The sequence below is a fragment of the Macrosteles quadrilineatus genome, unplaced genomic scaffold, assembly GCF_028750875.1.
Source record: "Macrosteles quadrilineatus isolate MER2022 unplaced genomic scaffold, UCM_ALF_1.0 Scaffold_2__2_contigs__length_208266976, whole genome shotgun sequence".
Lineage (NCBI taxonomy): Eukaryota > Metazoa > Arthropoda > Insecta > Hemiptera > Cicadellidae > Macrosteles > Macrosteles quadrilineatus.
This window is the reverse complement of record NW_026542595.1, coordinates 16,393,128-16,410,868: the sequence shown is the minus strand read 5'-3', so window position 1 is coordinate 16,410,868 and position 17,741 is coordinate 16,393,128. Positions and strand designations below refer to the sequence as shown.

The 17,741-nt window shown below is 35.7% G+C and overlaps 2 protein-coding genes across 3 annotated transcripts in view; one reads left to right on the top strand and one right to left on the bottom strand.

Annotated features, from left to right (window-relative positions):
- LOC128985889 (probable isoaspartyl peptidase/L-asparaginase GA20639) overlaps positions 1–17,741 on the bottom strand; it is a 208,148-nt gene that overhangs the window by 91,048 nt on the left and 99,359 nt on the right. The window lies entirely within an intron of this gene.
- The window catches only part of LOC128985887 (tubby-related protein 4-like), an 80,588-nt gene that overhangs the window by 2,160 nt on the left and 60,687 nt on the right, over positions 1–17,741 (top strand). Inside the window, exons 2-3 of the mRNA XM_054405853.1 lie at positions 458–622; positions 6,773–6,955. Of these exons, the coding sequence (XP_054261828.1) occupies positions 458–622; positions 6,773–6,955 (348 nt within the window). The remainder of the gene's footprint in view (positions 1–457; positions 623–6,772; positions 6,956–17,741) is intronic.

Below are 17,741 nucleotides of genomic sequence, written 5' to 3'. Positions count from 1 at the left end.
GAGGGCAGGGCAGTCAATCAAGCATCATTTAGGCATCGTAATTTAAAGAAATATTATGTGTTGAATATTCCTTTGTACTGTACGGTAGCCTATCTCCAAGATGGAAAGGTGATGCTGCACAGCAATGATGTTTACTGTTACTTCCAAGGACCGGTAGTTAAGTTAAGAAACATTCCTGTAATACATCATCCACAGGGATCTCAATCTGTTGTATAACATTTGCATTTTTCTTTGACAATGGGGTAAAACTAGATAAAAATAGGCATAATTAAACTAAGTTACTGAATAATCCATGTAGCTCCAAGGGTTGACAGTTGGTATGTATACAATGAATTATTGTGGATGGAATAGGTTTTAGAATTAGAAAGTGGACAGTTGATACTTCAATATTTTATGTTATGACAAGTGTCTGTCTTTAAATAACATGGCTAGTAAGTGCAATTTTACAACTTGACAGGATGAAGGATGGAAACTCAACCGCACTAACTATTACCAAGAGGGATGGCTGGCCACAGGGAATGTACGAGGAATCGTTGGTGTCACGTTTACTACTTCCCATTGCAACAAGGCCCTAGAGACACCTCCACGCACCAACTACAACTTGAGGGGTCATCGCTCAGAGGTAACAAAATATAACCAACACAACATACATCAATTATCAATTATTTAAGTAGGGGACGCCACTACGTCGTATTTTAACCCAAATATGAATGAAGGATGAGTGTAGTATGAGTGGTGCGATCTTTTAGTGACTAAGGCCGACATATTCCTTAGACACAGCTGTTGTTAATTAATAGCTTAATTAATCAAGATCTGGCTTATCAGTATATTTAGAAGGCTTCATTTACCACATAAACACACAACACATAATATGCCTACATAGCATTAAATACGCCTACATAAAATACCTATGCCGCAGCAAACCGGCAGACTAAGTGAATTTCCATCTGCCTATTTCGACTTTCACTTAAATCTATTTTAAAAATAAGATTACGTTTAATGAGTACCTAGGTTTGCTGCTACAGGAGAGTAATAAAGTGCGTATATCCATAAACGTTTATCATATATCCGTTCATCCATATCCATAAACAAGCAAACTACAACAGTTTACTTATTCTCCATAAGAATAACATGGACATTTTAAGTTAACAATTTTTTTAATTTTCTCTTTGACACAACCAATAATTGTACGGTACAAAAACACTTCAACATACCAAATTGTTTGTTTTCTTAAGCTTCTCAAAATAGTTTAGAGATAAATTCGATTATTTTATGTTTTGAGCGTCAAAAATGGGAAAGACAAATTTTTACCCATAAAACCCTCCCATGGTCCAATCATGCTGATTCGCAAACTCATTCAAGTTTATCCCGCCCTAAACCTTCAAGCTAAATTTCATCAAAATTGGACAAAAATTACTCGAGTTGGGCTACAGTATCATAGGCGGTCATAGGCCTAAAACTATTTGAACAAATAGTGTTTTTGCCTTGTGGAGGCATCAAAATAAAAAGTAAATCGATCCATGGCCTAGGTCACCTATGTAATGCTACTTCCCTATAGGGAAATGAAAGACTTTTGGGTGAAAATTTTGGGGGGTTACCATAACAGTAAATTTAATGTAGACCTACTACAGTCCAACCTCAGTATAACGAATCTGAAGGGACCGAACTGAATATTCGTTATATCAAGGATTTCGTTAAAAACGAGGTTCGTTATATAGAGGTTAGGTTTTGCAGGAATTTTGCTAAGTCGAGGTTCAGAACCAGCGTCGATCAAAATAGGTCGGGATTTGACCTCATTAAAATACAGTAGCCTACAATTAAAGTAGCATAGGCTACAATACTTTACAGTACAGTGTTTACATTGTACAGTAGAACCTAAATTATCCGGCATAATAAAGGAGAGGGATCTTAAATATTGTGCAATCATGACAATGGCATTGACCTTGGTACAGGTTAAAACTGTAAGTTTAAAATCACAGCTTGTTCTAACCCTCCTAAAACCTAGCCAAACACTTTATTGCGTAGTCATAAACCATGTAAAGAACAAAACAAAACAGTAGAAAGTTTTGTAAGCTACTGCTCGCGATAGGCCGGTAGGCTACTTACGGTACAGTACTGGTTTATCACAACAGAGGAATGTCAATAATAATCATTAACTATAGCATTGGTGTTGCTAGTTGAAACAAATCGTATTGAAAATGATAAATTATTAGATAAGTCATTATAAAAGTGTATAATCATAGCCAACTTAAGGATAATAAAAACACTCGTAAAAGGAATATTAAAATAACGATGTTGTTATTCTTTCTCTTTGGTTTTGTTTTTATATTCTTTCTTAGGTTTCTCTTTATCCAAAAATTGTACAATTCACCATAGTTATCCCATACCGCCCAATCACAGCTTAACCTTTTGGGGTCTTTTTAATTCATTACTAGTTAGCCCCGTTAGGCCTCTTTAATCTACTGCCAGCCTGCTCAAGAGGTCTTATTTGATTTTCAGCCAAATAGCATGTTTTTTACTGATATTCAAATATCTAATCTTGTATGCAGCCAATTGTCATGGAAATTATATTTTTCTTGTTCTAAACAAGATATAGAATCTAGAAAAAATAAAGATATACATTGAAAAAAATTTTACATGTATGTATGTATATATATATCCTATTGAAATAAACAAATAAAACGATAATTTATAATTTATACAGTGTTTTTTTCCATATGTCCATGTATTTTGGGTTCAAATTACTCTAAATAGGTGCCTAATTGAAAGAACTATTATAAAAGTTATAAATTGAACCTATGTATTCAATTTATTAGTTGTACATAGCAGTAAATAAATGTAAATAGACGGCAAATACTATTCGCAAATAAAAGCTAATCTAACAAACTTACCAGTCAGAAATTAAGTTGAACTAAATTACTGGTGTTGGTTAGGCTTGATTCATTGTCTCACTTCCTTATTGACATAAAATTCCACAACAGTTTATGGGATGCTAAAATAATAGTTATATACATAGTAAAATTCACAAAGAAAACAAATAAAAAAATTGAAAAAATTAAGTTTTTTCTCCTAAAAGAATTGTTCTAATAACTAAAAGGCCTATTATTGTTTTGTAGTTTATTTTGAATCTAGTTTAGGCCTATTGTCTTGTGTAAGGGGCCTAACTTCAATTTTTGAACTTTTTGTTTGTATGATATTTGTCAAAACAGTTGTTCGGATGAAGTCCGGGTTTGCTAGGACACGTAGCACAGTAAAAACTGGTACCTCCTTTCGCCCTCCTGGAACCTTTCTGTTGGAACAAACTGCACAGTCTTTAGTTTTTTTCCCTTCTTGTACTTTCAGGGAATGGTACATCCCATTCAATCTAACACCATCATCTCCTTCTGCAGAGTGGCGACGACCCCGTTTGCGGCTTAGGTTTCGGACATCACCAACCAGTTCTTTTATAAGTTCTTTTCTGTACGTTGAATGGATAACTGGTCTCAAATTGTTTTTTTCTCTTTCAATATTGTACAAAATGAAACTATTTACTATTGACACTTCTAGAATCCAAAAATACAATTTTCTCCACCACTTCAAACTTTTTTTGGCAAAGCCGTAGCTGGTGCAATAATGATCATTCCGGTCGACGCCCCCCATCTTGGCTGTATAGTCACATATTGCTATAGGCTTAGGGATGGTTTCCACAACATTTGTTTTGACAACTCTTCTTATTAGTTGAGTTTTAGGGTTGTGATTCGTACTCATTAGACACACATCCCGCTTATCCTTCCATGCAAGGGCTAGAACATCTTCTTCTTTATGTTTGAACGCAATAACAGCGTGTTTAGCAAGTCGTTTCAAAGCCTTTTTCTTCATACACTTTGGAAGGAGTTTTCTTTTTAAGTCTAAAGTTCCAGTCAAGTAAATGCCTAAAGCTTTTAGTTCTAAGGCAAGGTCTAGGCTTGTGTACAACCGATCGGTATATAAGACGTAACCAGTTCGTTGAGTAGAATTTTGTAAATTGACAACCAATTGGTAGATAATTCTTGTAGTGAATGGCAGATCTGGTCTAATTAGACTATTTGTTGTCAATGATCCATAGTAAGGTATCAGACTGCATACGTATCCATTCAAAGAATCAGCTAAAACATACAGTCTCAGGCCCCATTTCACTGGTTTCTTAGGGTTATACATCTTGAAAGCAACTCTACCCTTAAAACTAACCGTAGATTCATCAGCAGATAGGAACTGATATGGCCTATATAATTCTAAAAACTTGGAACCAACATAATCCAACACATTTCTAAGCTTACTAGCCCTTGAGTGCATTCCTCGAACATTAGGAGAAGGGGGTGATACATGTAGTGCCCAAAATATCTGTAGGTATCTTTTACGTGAAAAAACGTCTTTGAAAAAAGAGCTGGAATCCACCCAATTATCTGAAAAAAAATCTTTCAGGGTTGTCTTGGCTTGTCTACCCATGTTCAGCAACACACCATGAAAAACCATAATTTCATTTGCCGTTACATCTTTCCAATCCCACCAAATAGGCTACTATTTTTTCTGAGAGGTGTAATTTTGGCTATCTTTTCCTTGATGTAACGATTCGTCTCATTAGCAATTTCCTCAAACAATTCTAGAGTAAACACAACATAAAAAATTGTAAAGGTGTGGTAGGCCTAGGCTGATTTTGAGGAGGAATGAAACCACAATTTTCGTTGGAAAAATCATTGATTTGAAAATCTGGGGTATCATCGTCCCAAACATCCCACACATCGTCGGGTGTTGCAACCAGAGGTGATTGGGGCCTACGGCCACGTCTACGTATAGGTTCAGGCCTACCTGGATCTAGATCGTCTTCCACTATTTCCTCTTCAAACTCACTTTCTTCGTGGTCACTATTCTCATTACCACTTTCCACCTCACTATTGTTATCATCGTCGGACAATATAAAATCCGGATCAATGTCGTCGTCGTCCACTTCACTATAACTATCTAACAAGCCATCAATTTCCTCTTCATCAAGATAGTCTCCACCACCACCACTTGTTGACGCCATTTAGACCAGTTTTTATGTAAAACAGTTAAAAAAGAGTTCTTCAATAAACTAAAAAACAGTAACTAAAAACTTCGTAAACATGAACCAAAACATCAACACTACTTTTTGGTTACGACGACAGACACTGTTGTGTTGCTAGGCAGTGAAAGTGAAACAGCGTCGAACAAATAGTCAGCTGTTTGCATAGAGTAAAACACGCTTTAAACGCAATACTTTGCTTCTAAATTACTCTCGGCATTATTGTCAGTAGTTCAAAGATCACAGTCCATACAATAAACAGACGTCAGATGGTCAAAACCGAAAATAAAGTGACGTAACATTTTGTCGGACTGAATCCGACAACGGACTGGAACAGCCATATTGCTATGTCGGACTCAGTTCGCCTACGGACCGGAACGGCCATTTTGCTATGTCGGACTGAGTTCGCCTACGGACCTCAAAAGGTTAAAACATTACGTCGTCATCAGTCCTCCCTCAGAGAATGAAATCAGTTCTCAGTTACAAGTTGCAACATAGCCCGCGCAGCGACATCAGACAAAGATGTAAAACGGAGCAGACGAATGTTAGCGCAAGCGATGACGTGACCTTTCCATTTCATTTGATAAAGAAACAGATTTTCCCAAAACAATAATTGGGTGGGGGATTTGTTATATCGAGGGAAAGACGTAGACAATTCATTATGCAGAGGTTAAATTCGCAATGTAGAGGTTCTGACAATGATAAATTCGTTATATTGAGGTGTCTTATTTTAGCCGAAATCACGAAAAATTCGTTAAATCAAGGTCTTTGTTATGGTTTGTTCGTTATGTAGAGGTAAAATATACATTGTGTCTTATGGAGAGTTCTAGGGGATTAAAAAAAATTCGTTATATCAAGGAATTCGTTATAACGAGGTTCGTTATATCAAGGTAAGACTGTATCATAATAAGAAATTGACTTGCTATGTCCATCCAAAAAAGACTTTGTTAACATTTATGACATCCATTATTTCTGTAAAATCAAATCTTGATTATTGACCTACTTGTTTCACGTTGATAATAAATTTGTTGTTTTACGCTACCGGTAAATAATAAAATATTAATAAACATTTTTTAGCTGGTATAATTTATGCAAATGCATTAAGATGTGTAGCACAGTTAACTTAATTGAAAATCCTATTTCAAACAAATAATTAAATAAATAAAAATAAGACTCAACTCTTTTGTTCACCATCCCCCCCCCCCCCCCCCCGCCCCACCGTATGAAAGTGGTTTTGCTTTCTAATAAGTAGCTTTTGAGACTCTTTAATTAAATACAGTAGAACCTCTTTAATCCGAACCCCTGTAATCCGAACGTCCACTAATCCGAACGCCTCATTACTGTACTCTATACACAGTACAGTAGTTCTTTATTGTATACTGTATTTATTTATGTACGCACCGTAATTATTTCGATTGTAATGTACAGTAGGTACTGATAATTCCCTATGTTTACTACTGTATCAAATAAACACTGTATTTTACTTTATAAAGCATTTTTCACTTTTCCCTACCTATTATTATGTAAAAACAACAATATGTTCTGTAATCCAAACTATTCAATAGTCCGAACTACCCCCGGTCCCAATTAGTTCGGATTAAAGAGGTTCTACTGTATACTATTTTCCTGAATGGGCCTACTGTACATGTTATGGATATGTTACATTAAAATGTAGGTTCCAGAATGTTACTGAACTATAAATTTCCATTTCAGGTAATCCTGGTGAAATGGAACGAACCCTACCAGAAGTTAGCATCATGTGACAGCTCAGGAGTAATATTTGTGTGGATCAAGTACGAGGGTCGCTGGAGTATTGAGCTGATCAATGACCGTAATACTCGAGTCACACACTTCAGCTGGTCACACGACGGCCGCATGGCCCTCATCTGCTATCAGGCTAGTTACAGAGTATCTTGAGTCCCTATTTTCATTGCTCCTATATTATTTGGGAAAGGGACAGTCGCGTCGCCCTGTAATCCACATACTTGGATGGAGGTCACGAATTGTAGATATATAATTTATATTTTTATAGGCATGCACTGTGGATGTGATACTCCCTGGTGCAGATTAACAACTGCACTAGTGAACCCATATTACATTAAAAAAAAAAAATATCCACATAATGACCATAAACAACTTAGTTACCGGTACCTGTGAATAAACCGAGAAAATACAGAGTTATTTTGTTAAACTTTGTACAACAAAATGTACAGTTCTACTGGATTGATTTGGTTGATTAATGTGTTGTTGGAAAGCTTAATTCGTGTAGATTTGCAAATAATTATGAGTTAGATTTTTGCCTATTAAAGATTTGTGGTGAAAAAGTAAAACCACAATAATACATTAAAAATGTTTTTTTTTTAAGTTTCTATTTTCAGCTAAGTTCAGGCTGCATTAAGGCCGTGTCACACGTAGCTAGTTTGCTCGCCCCTACTAGAGTAGGGCGCAACTAGCACCCGCTGGCGAGTAAAAATTTAGTAGCGCGAGTAATAGGACATGTTCTATTTTTGAAGTGACTAGTCACTGGTAGCCGAGCAATTTTGGTACCAATTTGGGTACGATTTGAATATTATAGTACGATTGAGGGTCCTCAATTGCTAGTTCTTTTTATAAGCGTGGCTGAGGCACCAAAAGTATGTCTCCTTACTATCCAATCTCATACCCACTTCCGTTTATTTTTATTATATTCCTTGTGGTGCGCTACGAAACAACTCATCAGTCCCCACACAGTTCTCTTACACCTAACAACGAGAGACGTCATAAGGCCTGTTGGCTTATCCCCACTGTTGACATGGCAATGCTTTAAACCACTAGAAGCACAATAGAAGCATTTCACTGTACACACTACTACTAGTCGCCTGGTGTGACTGCAACAACGAGATTATCGGAGAGTGCGAGTAGTAAGTAGCCGCTACTAGTAGTGACGAGCAAAGTCGCAAAATATGACACGGCCTTTAGCCAAGTTTAGGCTGCTATTATTGAGTATTTTCAAGAAATTCATGATAGTAATTTTAGGAAATCTATTCTCTTTTAGAATATCGCCTTCCACTTTGGTTGATTTCCTGACCATTTAAAAGTTATTTGCAAAAAAGCTAAGCAACCTATGAATGCTATCATAGAACCAACTTGTGCAGTTGAAACAGCTGACAAAATTCTTTAATTCCTTTTAAATATGAATACTCATAAGGTTAACATAAGGTTGGCACTACTGGTGCGGAACTGTTGAAAGCTGAGGTAACGTCGTCTCCAATATTTAATACTTTTACAGTTATTTAGACGGTTTTAAAAACATTTCGATTGACTATCTTTATTAGCGCTAACAAGTACGAAGTGAATAATAAACATTTAGAAGCCAGCAGTGTACAAATAGTCTAGTTTTGTGACTGATTATCTACCGGCGATAACAGCGTGGTCAGTTCCAGTTGGACACACAGTTGGACAGTTTCAGTGGTGTGGACACTCTTAACCGGTTCGCGTGTTTAATATAAACTGTGACAGTGTAGTGTTGTGTCTATGTCTAAAACTATTGACAATTTTTTCACCCCGAGACAAAAAAAACGGAAGGAGCGATCGTCAATCACGCCGGAGGAGGATCTACACGGCGGTATGGACCAGGATACTACAGGTCAGCAAACACGTGGACAGCTTCTCGATGATATCGGTAAGCTACTAGACAAAAAACTTGCAAACTTGGTAACAAAACAAGATATTGCTTTACTGACTAAACAAATCGAAGAGTTGAGAGAAGAAAATGAAGCATTAAAAATAGAAGTTGTCAAGTTAAAAGATAGAGAGGTTATGATTGCCAGTAAGCTTATTGATTTGGAGTCGAGAGCTCGTAGAAACAATCTCATTTTTCGTGGGATACACGTCACTGAGCAGAATAAAGACTATAAAAGATTAGTGGCAAAGTTCTGTGAAGAAAAACTCAACATGGGTAGAAATGTATGGGTCAACAGGGCACACCCATTAGACAATGATAAAAGTGCGATAATCGCCCACTTCCCAGAAGACAGTGCCATAGAATACATAATGTCACAAACGCAAAGTTTGAAGGGAACTAACTTCTATATACACCGCGACTTCCCCCAAGAAATACGTGTGAAGAGGGCGAGGCTAGCTGCAGTGCGAAGTGAGGTTAAGCGCGTCGCAGGGTGGCGACGAATGCCGTTGGTATACGACCATGTGTACATAAACAACATAAGGTTCAGCTGGGAAGACGACAAACTGATGGCAGGCAAGGACGACGGTGCAGAAAAACTACGGGCGATGTTCAAACACGACTTTAGGGAGGCCCTGGAGAAGATTAAGAACCATGACAGCAAACAGCGCGATCGACGGCAGACGTATGCTGAGGCAGCAGGTGGTAAAGTGGCCTACAACGAGACCGAGAGCAACACGACCAAGCTTACAACCACCATGTCAACCACCAGTCCGAGAGATCAGGATTTGGAGGAGGGGGAGCTGTCATCAGGCTGAGGAGGCTGCGCTAATCCCAGGACCTTTGAGGGCGAGGGGCAACGGACCAGCAACTCGAAAACACCGGTAAAAGACTATTTTTTGAGAATTTTGAGTTATAATATATGTGGATTAAAAAACAAGCTAGATGATTCATATTTTCTGGAAATGTTAAATAGCTATGATTTAATTTTACTTTTAGAAACCTTTGCTACAGGAAAAGATAAAGAGTATTTATGCACTAAGTTTAAAAATTATTCTGTGTACATTATAAGTGCAAGTAGAGTAGCTCACTATGGTAGACACAAGGGAGGTTTGGTTATTCTAATCAATTTACAGTTACCGTTTGCAAAAAATCTTAGTTATGTAGAGTATCAAGATTTTCCTATAATAGAACTTTGCCATGAAAATCTCTGTTCAGATTCAGGTAAAAAAATTACAATTTTGCCTCTATACTTAAACTACGGCGAATGGGAGGAACAGTTTCAAAATTTGGTATATTTTACTGAACTGCGTTCTTTAGATAATTTAGTTTTGATCGGGGATCTTAATGGACGAATAGGAACTGAACAGAATTTTACTGAGGGAACAATAGATAATTTTAATAACTCGTTAGTTAGTTGCAGAAGGTCTAAAGATACCATAGTGAATTCTAGAGGTAAGAAAATATTAGATCTATTTACAAATTTAGGGTTAGTAGTTTTAAACGGTAGGACAAAAGGTGATAATGATGGAGAGTTTACTTTCCTAGGTGGCATGGGAAGCTCAGTAATTGATTTAGCTGCAGTATCTATAGATTGTTTAAGCGTAGTCAGCGATTTTAAGGTTATCAGTTGCCCAGGTTCTGATCACATGCCAGTTGAAGTGAGCTTAAGGGTCTTAGTCGAGAATGTGATTGAGGGTGAGGATGACAATGTTATCCTACCTCTTTTACCTAAATTAAAATGGACTAAAAATGACGATTTGTTTTACAGTAACAAAATTCATAAAGCCATGCTCCAGTTTTCGAATACAGAGGACAACGAGAAAGGTATAGCAGAGTTAACAGAGACAATTGTTAAAGCAGCGGCCTTTAAACTAAAGCCACAACAAAAATCTTGTACTTTTATTAAGAAACAGCCTTGGTTCGATAACGAATGTTTGGCTCAAAGAAAACGGGTTTTTAAGATGTTAAATCGTTACAGGAAATCAAACTGCCAAATAATCAAATTACAGTACTCCCATGAGCAAAAATTTTTTAGATCCCTTTGTAGAGAAAAGAAACAATTGTACCAAAATAATTTAGTTATCAATTTAAGTCAAACATCAGATTCAAGGAGTTTTTGGCAAGCAGTCAGTGTAATTAAAAAAAAGGAAGGGAAGAAGATTGGGAAAATTGCATCGTCAGAGTGGGTTAAACATTTTCACACCCTACTCAACCCACCTTTACTAGTAGATAAGATAAGTTACGCAGAACCTTTTATCGTAGATGCATACCTTGATAGTGATTTCACTCTCGCTGAGTTAACAACCGTCTTGTCCAGTGCTAAACAAAACAAAGCACCGGGTCGCGATAGAATTCCGTATGAATTTTACAAAAATGCACCTCAGGTTTTACTAATTAAACTACTTAAAATCTACAATAATTGTTATAAAACGGGAATAATACCAGAATCCTTTAAAAGTTCAATTGTGTTTCCATTGCATAAGAAGGGGGATATTAACTGCGTAGAAAATTACCGAGGTTTATCTTTTATTGATTGTATAGCAAAACTTTTTATTGGTTTAGTAAACAATAGACTTACTAATTGGGTCCATGAAAAAAATATATTAACGGAGTTTCAGGCTGGGTTTAGGAGGGGGTATTCAACAATAGATAATATTTTTAACCTAACCTGTATGGGACACTTAAGATTAGAGGAAAACAAGGGGAAACTATTTTGTTTTTTTATTGATTTTTCATCAGCTTTTGATACAATAGACAGAGATGCCCTTATGTTCAAATTATCGTGTTTAGGCTTATCAACAAAATTACTAACTATATTGAAGAACTATTACTCGGGAACCACGGCGTCAATATGGGTTCCTGGAGGAATAACCAACAGCTTTAACACCTCCATGGGCTTAAGACAGGGATGTCTAATCAGCCCTATTAATTTCTCATTATTCATTAATGATCTGCCAGAAGTGTTAGAAGGTGGGTGCAACTTTGGTGGTCAGAGGGTCAATATGCTGATGTATGCAGACGATATAGTGATTATATCTCCGACAGCTACAGGTCTGCAGCACATGATAAATAGGCTAGAAAATTACTGTGAAATATGGAACCTCAACCTCAATTTAAATAAATCAAAAGTCATGGTATTTAGGAAAGGAGGGAGGCTTGGAACAAATTGTCAATGGTGGTACAAAGGCAAAACAATAGAGGTAGTAAACAGCTATAAATATCTAGGGGTCGATTTTACTCCATCTTTGTCGTGGAACTTATATTTCCATCAAAAGAATATTATGACAAAACTAGCAATTAATTCAATATGGGCTAGTTTCATAAGGGGCAGTAAGATTCCGCTAAGCTCAAAAATAGTTTGTTATAACGCAGTTTTAAGATCGATTTTATGTTATGGAGCTCAAGTGTGGGGCTTTTTGGAATCCAAAACAATAGAGAACGCACAAAACTTTTTTCTTAAAAAATTATTCCGTCTACCTAGAAACACTCCCAATTATGTGTTATATTTAGAGACAGGTTTCGAGAAATTGCATATTTATACATTGGCGCTACATATCAAGACAATATTAAAAGTTTTATTACTCCCAGAAAATAGACTCCCACATATTCTTGCTAAACAAATTATTTCAAAAAATATTTACTGGTGCAAGCAATTAAAATCGATTGGGTGCAAAAGAGGAATAACGATAGATTTTAATATTGATGATTTAGACTCACTCCAGACACAGCTGTTTGGTCTGGTAGAGGTAGAGCGGCGCGCATGGAAGGGGGAGTGCGAGGGGAGAGCGATAACGTCTTTGTACCACCAACAATATCTCTCTCTCGACCTTGATCTCGGCGACAGACCCTTGCTCACTGATAACTTGGACATTTCCCTTATATCCTGGATTATTAAGGCCAGAGCAGGGCTACTGTCATTAAATTATCAACCTTGGATAGAGAATAAAAATTACATTTGCTCTCTATGCAATAATAGGCAAATTGAATCAGTGTTTCATTACGTAGCAGTATGCCCAATTCTAAAGAATATCAGATATTTTTGGCTAAAAGCACATTCTTTGAGTGAAGACGAATTCTTTGATTATTTAAATGGAAGGGATTGGCGGGCTTTGGGTGGTTTTTTAAGAGATGCTTGGAGTGTAAGATGGGATCTAATACAGGAGTTTAACTTTTAGACAACTGTAAAAGCAAGTAATCTCAAAAATTATTTTTTCCTTGTTTGTGACTTTTGTTATCAGCTCTGTTTATAGATAGATCTTAAAAAAATGTATTTTATGTTAAGTTTATTATTTTATTTTCAGTCTTTTGTCAAGGAGTTACTTTCAGTTATTTATTTAAAACAAAAATTAATGTGTCAACCAAACAGACGGTTTAGTAACCATTGTTTTTGTGTGCACATAAGTATGTATCATTGTGTAATGTTCCTAATTGTACAATAAAGCACATTTCATTTCATTTCATTTCATTTTTTCATTTCATAAGGTTAACATGGGAAACTCCAGAGCCACTGGGGCGGAGCCCGAAATGATTTTTGAGATAAGAATATGTCTATATGTTAATCGGGAATGTGAGCTATCGTCATACCAAATTTCAACCTTGTCGGTTTAGTATTTTCGCGTTTACTTGTCACAAACATCCTTCCAAACTTTCTCACTTATAATACAGTCTAACCTCGATAAAACGAACCTCGAATTCCTTGATATAACGATTTTTTTTAAATCCCCTAGAACTCTCCGTAAGACACAATGTATATTTTACCTCTACATAACGAACAAACCATAACAACGACCTTGATTTAACGAAATTTTGTGATTTCGGCTAAAAAAGACACCTCAATATAACGAATTTATCATTGTCAGAACCTCTACATTGCGAATTTAACCTCTGCATAACGAATTGTCTACATCTTTCTCTCGATATAACAAATCCCCCACCCAATTATTGTTTTGGGAAAATCTGTTTCTTTATCAAATGAAATGGAAAGGTCACGTCATCGCTTGCGCTAACATTCGTCTGCTCCGTTTCACATCCTTTTGTCTGCTGTCGCTGCGCGCGTTATGTTGCAACTGAGAACTGATTTCATTCACTGACTACTGATGATGACGTAATGTTTAGTAGCTGTGATTGGGCGATATGGGATAGCTATGGTGAATTGTACAATTTTTGGATAAAGAGAAACCTAAGAAAGAATATAAAAACAAAACCAAAAAGAAAGAATAGCAACATCGTTATTTTCACATTCCTTTTACGAGTGTTTTTATTATCCTTAAGTTGGCTATGATTATACACTTTTATAATGGCTTATCTAATAATTTTTTGTTTTCATTCGATTTGTTTCAACTAGCAATACTAATGCTACAGTAGATGATTATTATTGAGATTCCTCTGTTGTGATAAATCAGTACTGTACTGTAAGTAGCCTACCGACCTAACACGAGCAGTAACTTACAAAACTCTCTACTGTTTTGTTTTGTTCTATACGTGGTTTATGACTATACAATACAGTGTTTGGCTAGGTTTTAGGAGGGTTAGATTAAGCTGAGATTTGAAACATACAGTTTGTAGCCTATACCAAGGTCAATGCCATTGTCATGATTGCGCAATATTCAAGATCCCTCCCCTTTATTATGCCGTATAATTTAGATTCTACTGTACAATGTAAACACTGTACTGTAAAGTATTGTAGCCTATGCTACTTTAATTGTACTGTATTTAATGAGGTCAAATCCCGACCTATATTGATTGACCGACGCTGGTTCTGAACCTCGACTTAGTGAAATTCCTGCAAACCTAACCTCTATATAACGAACATCGTTTTAACGAAATCCTTGATATAACGAATATTCAGTTCGGTCCCTTCAGATTCGTTATACTGAGGTTGGACTGTATTAGTAGGATTAATTAATTTACTAGTGTAGGCTACATGTTGCTCGAATTCGAGCAATTGCAAAGTATTACAGGAGTTATTTCAAAACAAATAACAGTCATATTTACAATTAATTTAAAAGAGTCAATTCAAAGATTACTGGTGTGTAACTCAGACCATGTTTATATTCATTATTATTCGTTTATATTCGTCTGTTCTGTAGCTGCACGATAACGCCTGCACCGCCTCCTGTCTATGTTTCGTTGTCGTCGCGTCGGATGCATTTAAAAGAAAAAAAAACAACATATAAACAAATTATAACTACATAAAACAACGATAAATGCACAAATTTAAGTTACAATCATGCTAACACGATCCGTCATAGCGACACAAAACAATGATAAATACACAAATTTAAGATACAACCATACTAACACGATCCGTCTTGGGGGTAATGTTTACATAAACTCAAATAGTAAATAAATGTACTCATTGCGTTTCATTGAATTGAAAAATTAATAACAGCAATTAAATTAAACAGCTGATCAAAATGTAAACAATTGTTCTCCATAAGGATAACATGGGAACTTTCAAAGCCACTGGGGCAGAGCCCAAGGGACTTTTTCAAAAATGTAAGGCAGGTTTGCAAATCTGCACGACACGCTCTTTCCAATGAGACGTCAATGGATAAAACCGGTTAAGAAATGGCGGAGGAGTTCAACCGACAAAGTTTCATGTAGCGTATTAATTATATAGATTAATTAACAGCTGGTTTTATGACCCTAATAATGCCTAATTTATGCCCTAATGGAGTGTTTATAAAAAATACTGGAAGTAATTTTTTTGGATTTTAATTACATTTGAAAAGGTCTACCATCTCACAAACTTTATAATAGCCTATATATTACTGAAATACAGTACTTGACTTGAATAAAAGGTATAACGACTTTTTAAACTTATCTTTTTACATAAATTTATTTGTTAAGTCTTTATTCTGTGTCCTTACATTGATTTCCTCCTACTTTTAACCATTGCAAACTCATCTATTAAGCAGGGTGTCTACCAACCGGGAAATCCGGGAAAACCGGGAATTGTACTTAATTTTTTACTGGCCATGAAATGTACGGGAATTGTCCTTAAATGCCAGACTATGTCCTTAAATTTTTAATGGGCCATAATTTTATCGATCGCTAGTTGGTTAGGAGCACATAAAAGGTTTATCAGATGTTTGTTTACATTTTCATAATTTATTACTAGAGTAATAAAAACCCCAATAAAAACCAAATATGCAATAAAAACCCCATTAGAATTCTCAAACCCATTAATATTTTATCACAACAATCAAGTGTCAAATCAAGTACTTCCAAGAACTGTTGACTCAGTAGTAGTTTAGCTCATAAAAGCTGTATGACTTTTATCCCTTACAACATTTATTTATTACTAGGGTAATCATTATTAGATCCCAAACATATTTTATCATGGAAATAATAGTTTTATAATGGCTGTTAAATTTCGCTTCTTACTTGTACTTCAATTTGCCGCTGGCCATTGCCTAGTGCCATAAAACTGTTTATGGTTTCATATAAAACATGTAACTAATCTTAAACATAACTAAGTTAAACCCTTTTTCTATGGATATTTTATCTTTCAATTGCAAAACCAAAAGCATCGGTTGTTTGCATTAAATTTTTATCACTACGTAGGCCTACTTGGTTTCAAATGATGTCATAGCATTTTCTGTATCTTTGTACATTGTTGGCAGTCAGGTTTCAATTTTTTTTATTTCCCATATTTATTTATTGAGTTGTATGCTTTAAGCAATCTAAATCTTATGAACTAGAATGATGATATTGTTTGTAGTGACTTTGCTGATATTATAACCTCATTGTTTGTTACTCAGTTAATATAGGCCCTCCTAAATAGTTAGGTCTAGGCCTGGGTATTTTGATTCTTTGAAAGTGCTGTAAAATTACTAAGAAAATGTAATTGAGCCTAAGATAAAGTAATGATTGCTATGTGTCGATATTAACTTTGCAGATGAAAAGACAATAATCTTACTCTGTGCTTACTGGTAGCCGCTTACCATACCGATTTTGTACCTAGAACCGAGTTACAATATATTCATTATGCATTAAAGATTTTTTTTTCAAAAGTAGTCGAGAACCTAACGTTGTGCCAGGGTGAATAATGCCAAATTAATCCGCCTGGATCGGATAAGCTATGTTATGATGTTTCCGTGACCGATGGAGATATTTAGGATTTTGTCGCTATTGCAGGAGACAATGATTGCATTTTCTGTTACACTATAAAAGCTGTACCTAAAGTATATGTTTGTTTACTTTCAATAAGTTTCTATTTTGAAATTTAATTCTTGTCTATTATTATTTACTTTTCTCTCTGGAACAACTACGAAGAACAAGATTAATACAGTTTGACAAATCAGGAATATTATTCTGCAATCACGCCGACAAAGGTCCTTAAATGTACGGGAATTGTCCATGAATTTTTTATCCAGAATGTAGTAGACACCCTGATTAAGTCATTAATTTTTATTGGATCACTGTTCGAAAGTTCATTCTCTATGTGTAGAAGAGCTAACGAGTTCAATCTATCTTCGTTCATTCTGGATCTAAGGCGAGATTTTATTCCTTTTACAACAGAAAATGAACATTCTGCTGAGCAGTTTGAAACAACTGTGCACAAATACCTATGAAGAGCTATGTCTACGTTTGGAAATATCAATTTGAGATTCTGTTCTGTTTTACCATCGATAAGGGGTTGTACTTAACACCGTCACTCTTCAGAAGGCCAGAAAAGTGCACACACTCATTTACAAATTATTTTTCTAGATAATTTTCATAAAAAGATTTAAGTATTTCAGCTCCATCAATGATAGTTTCAACTGAAGATGACAACAGGTTATTGAAAACTGAGAAGCAATAAATTGACTTAAACTGTGATATTTTTCAACCTCTAAAACAAAAATTTTAAAAATCCAAAAAGCAATTCACACGGAAAATATATGTTATTTAAGTATCACAGGCCTATACAATTTTCTGCTCGGTAATCAAGCTTAGGGTGAATGATTAACATGCTTCAACATAAACCCATGTGTTTGCTGATCGGTGCAAGGACATGTTTAGACTGGCATC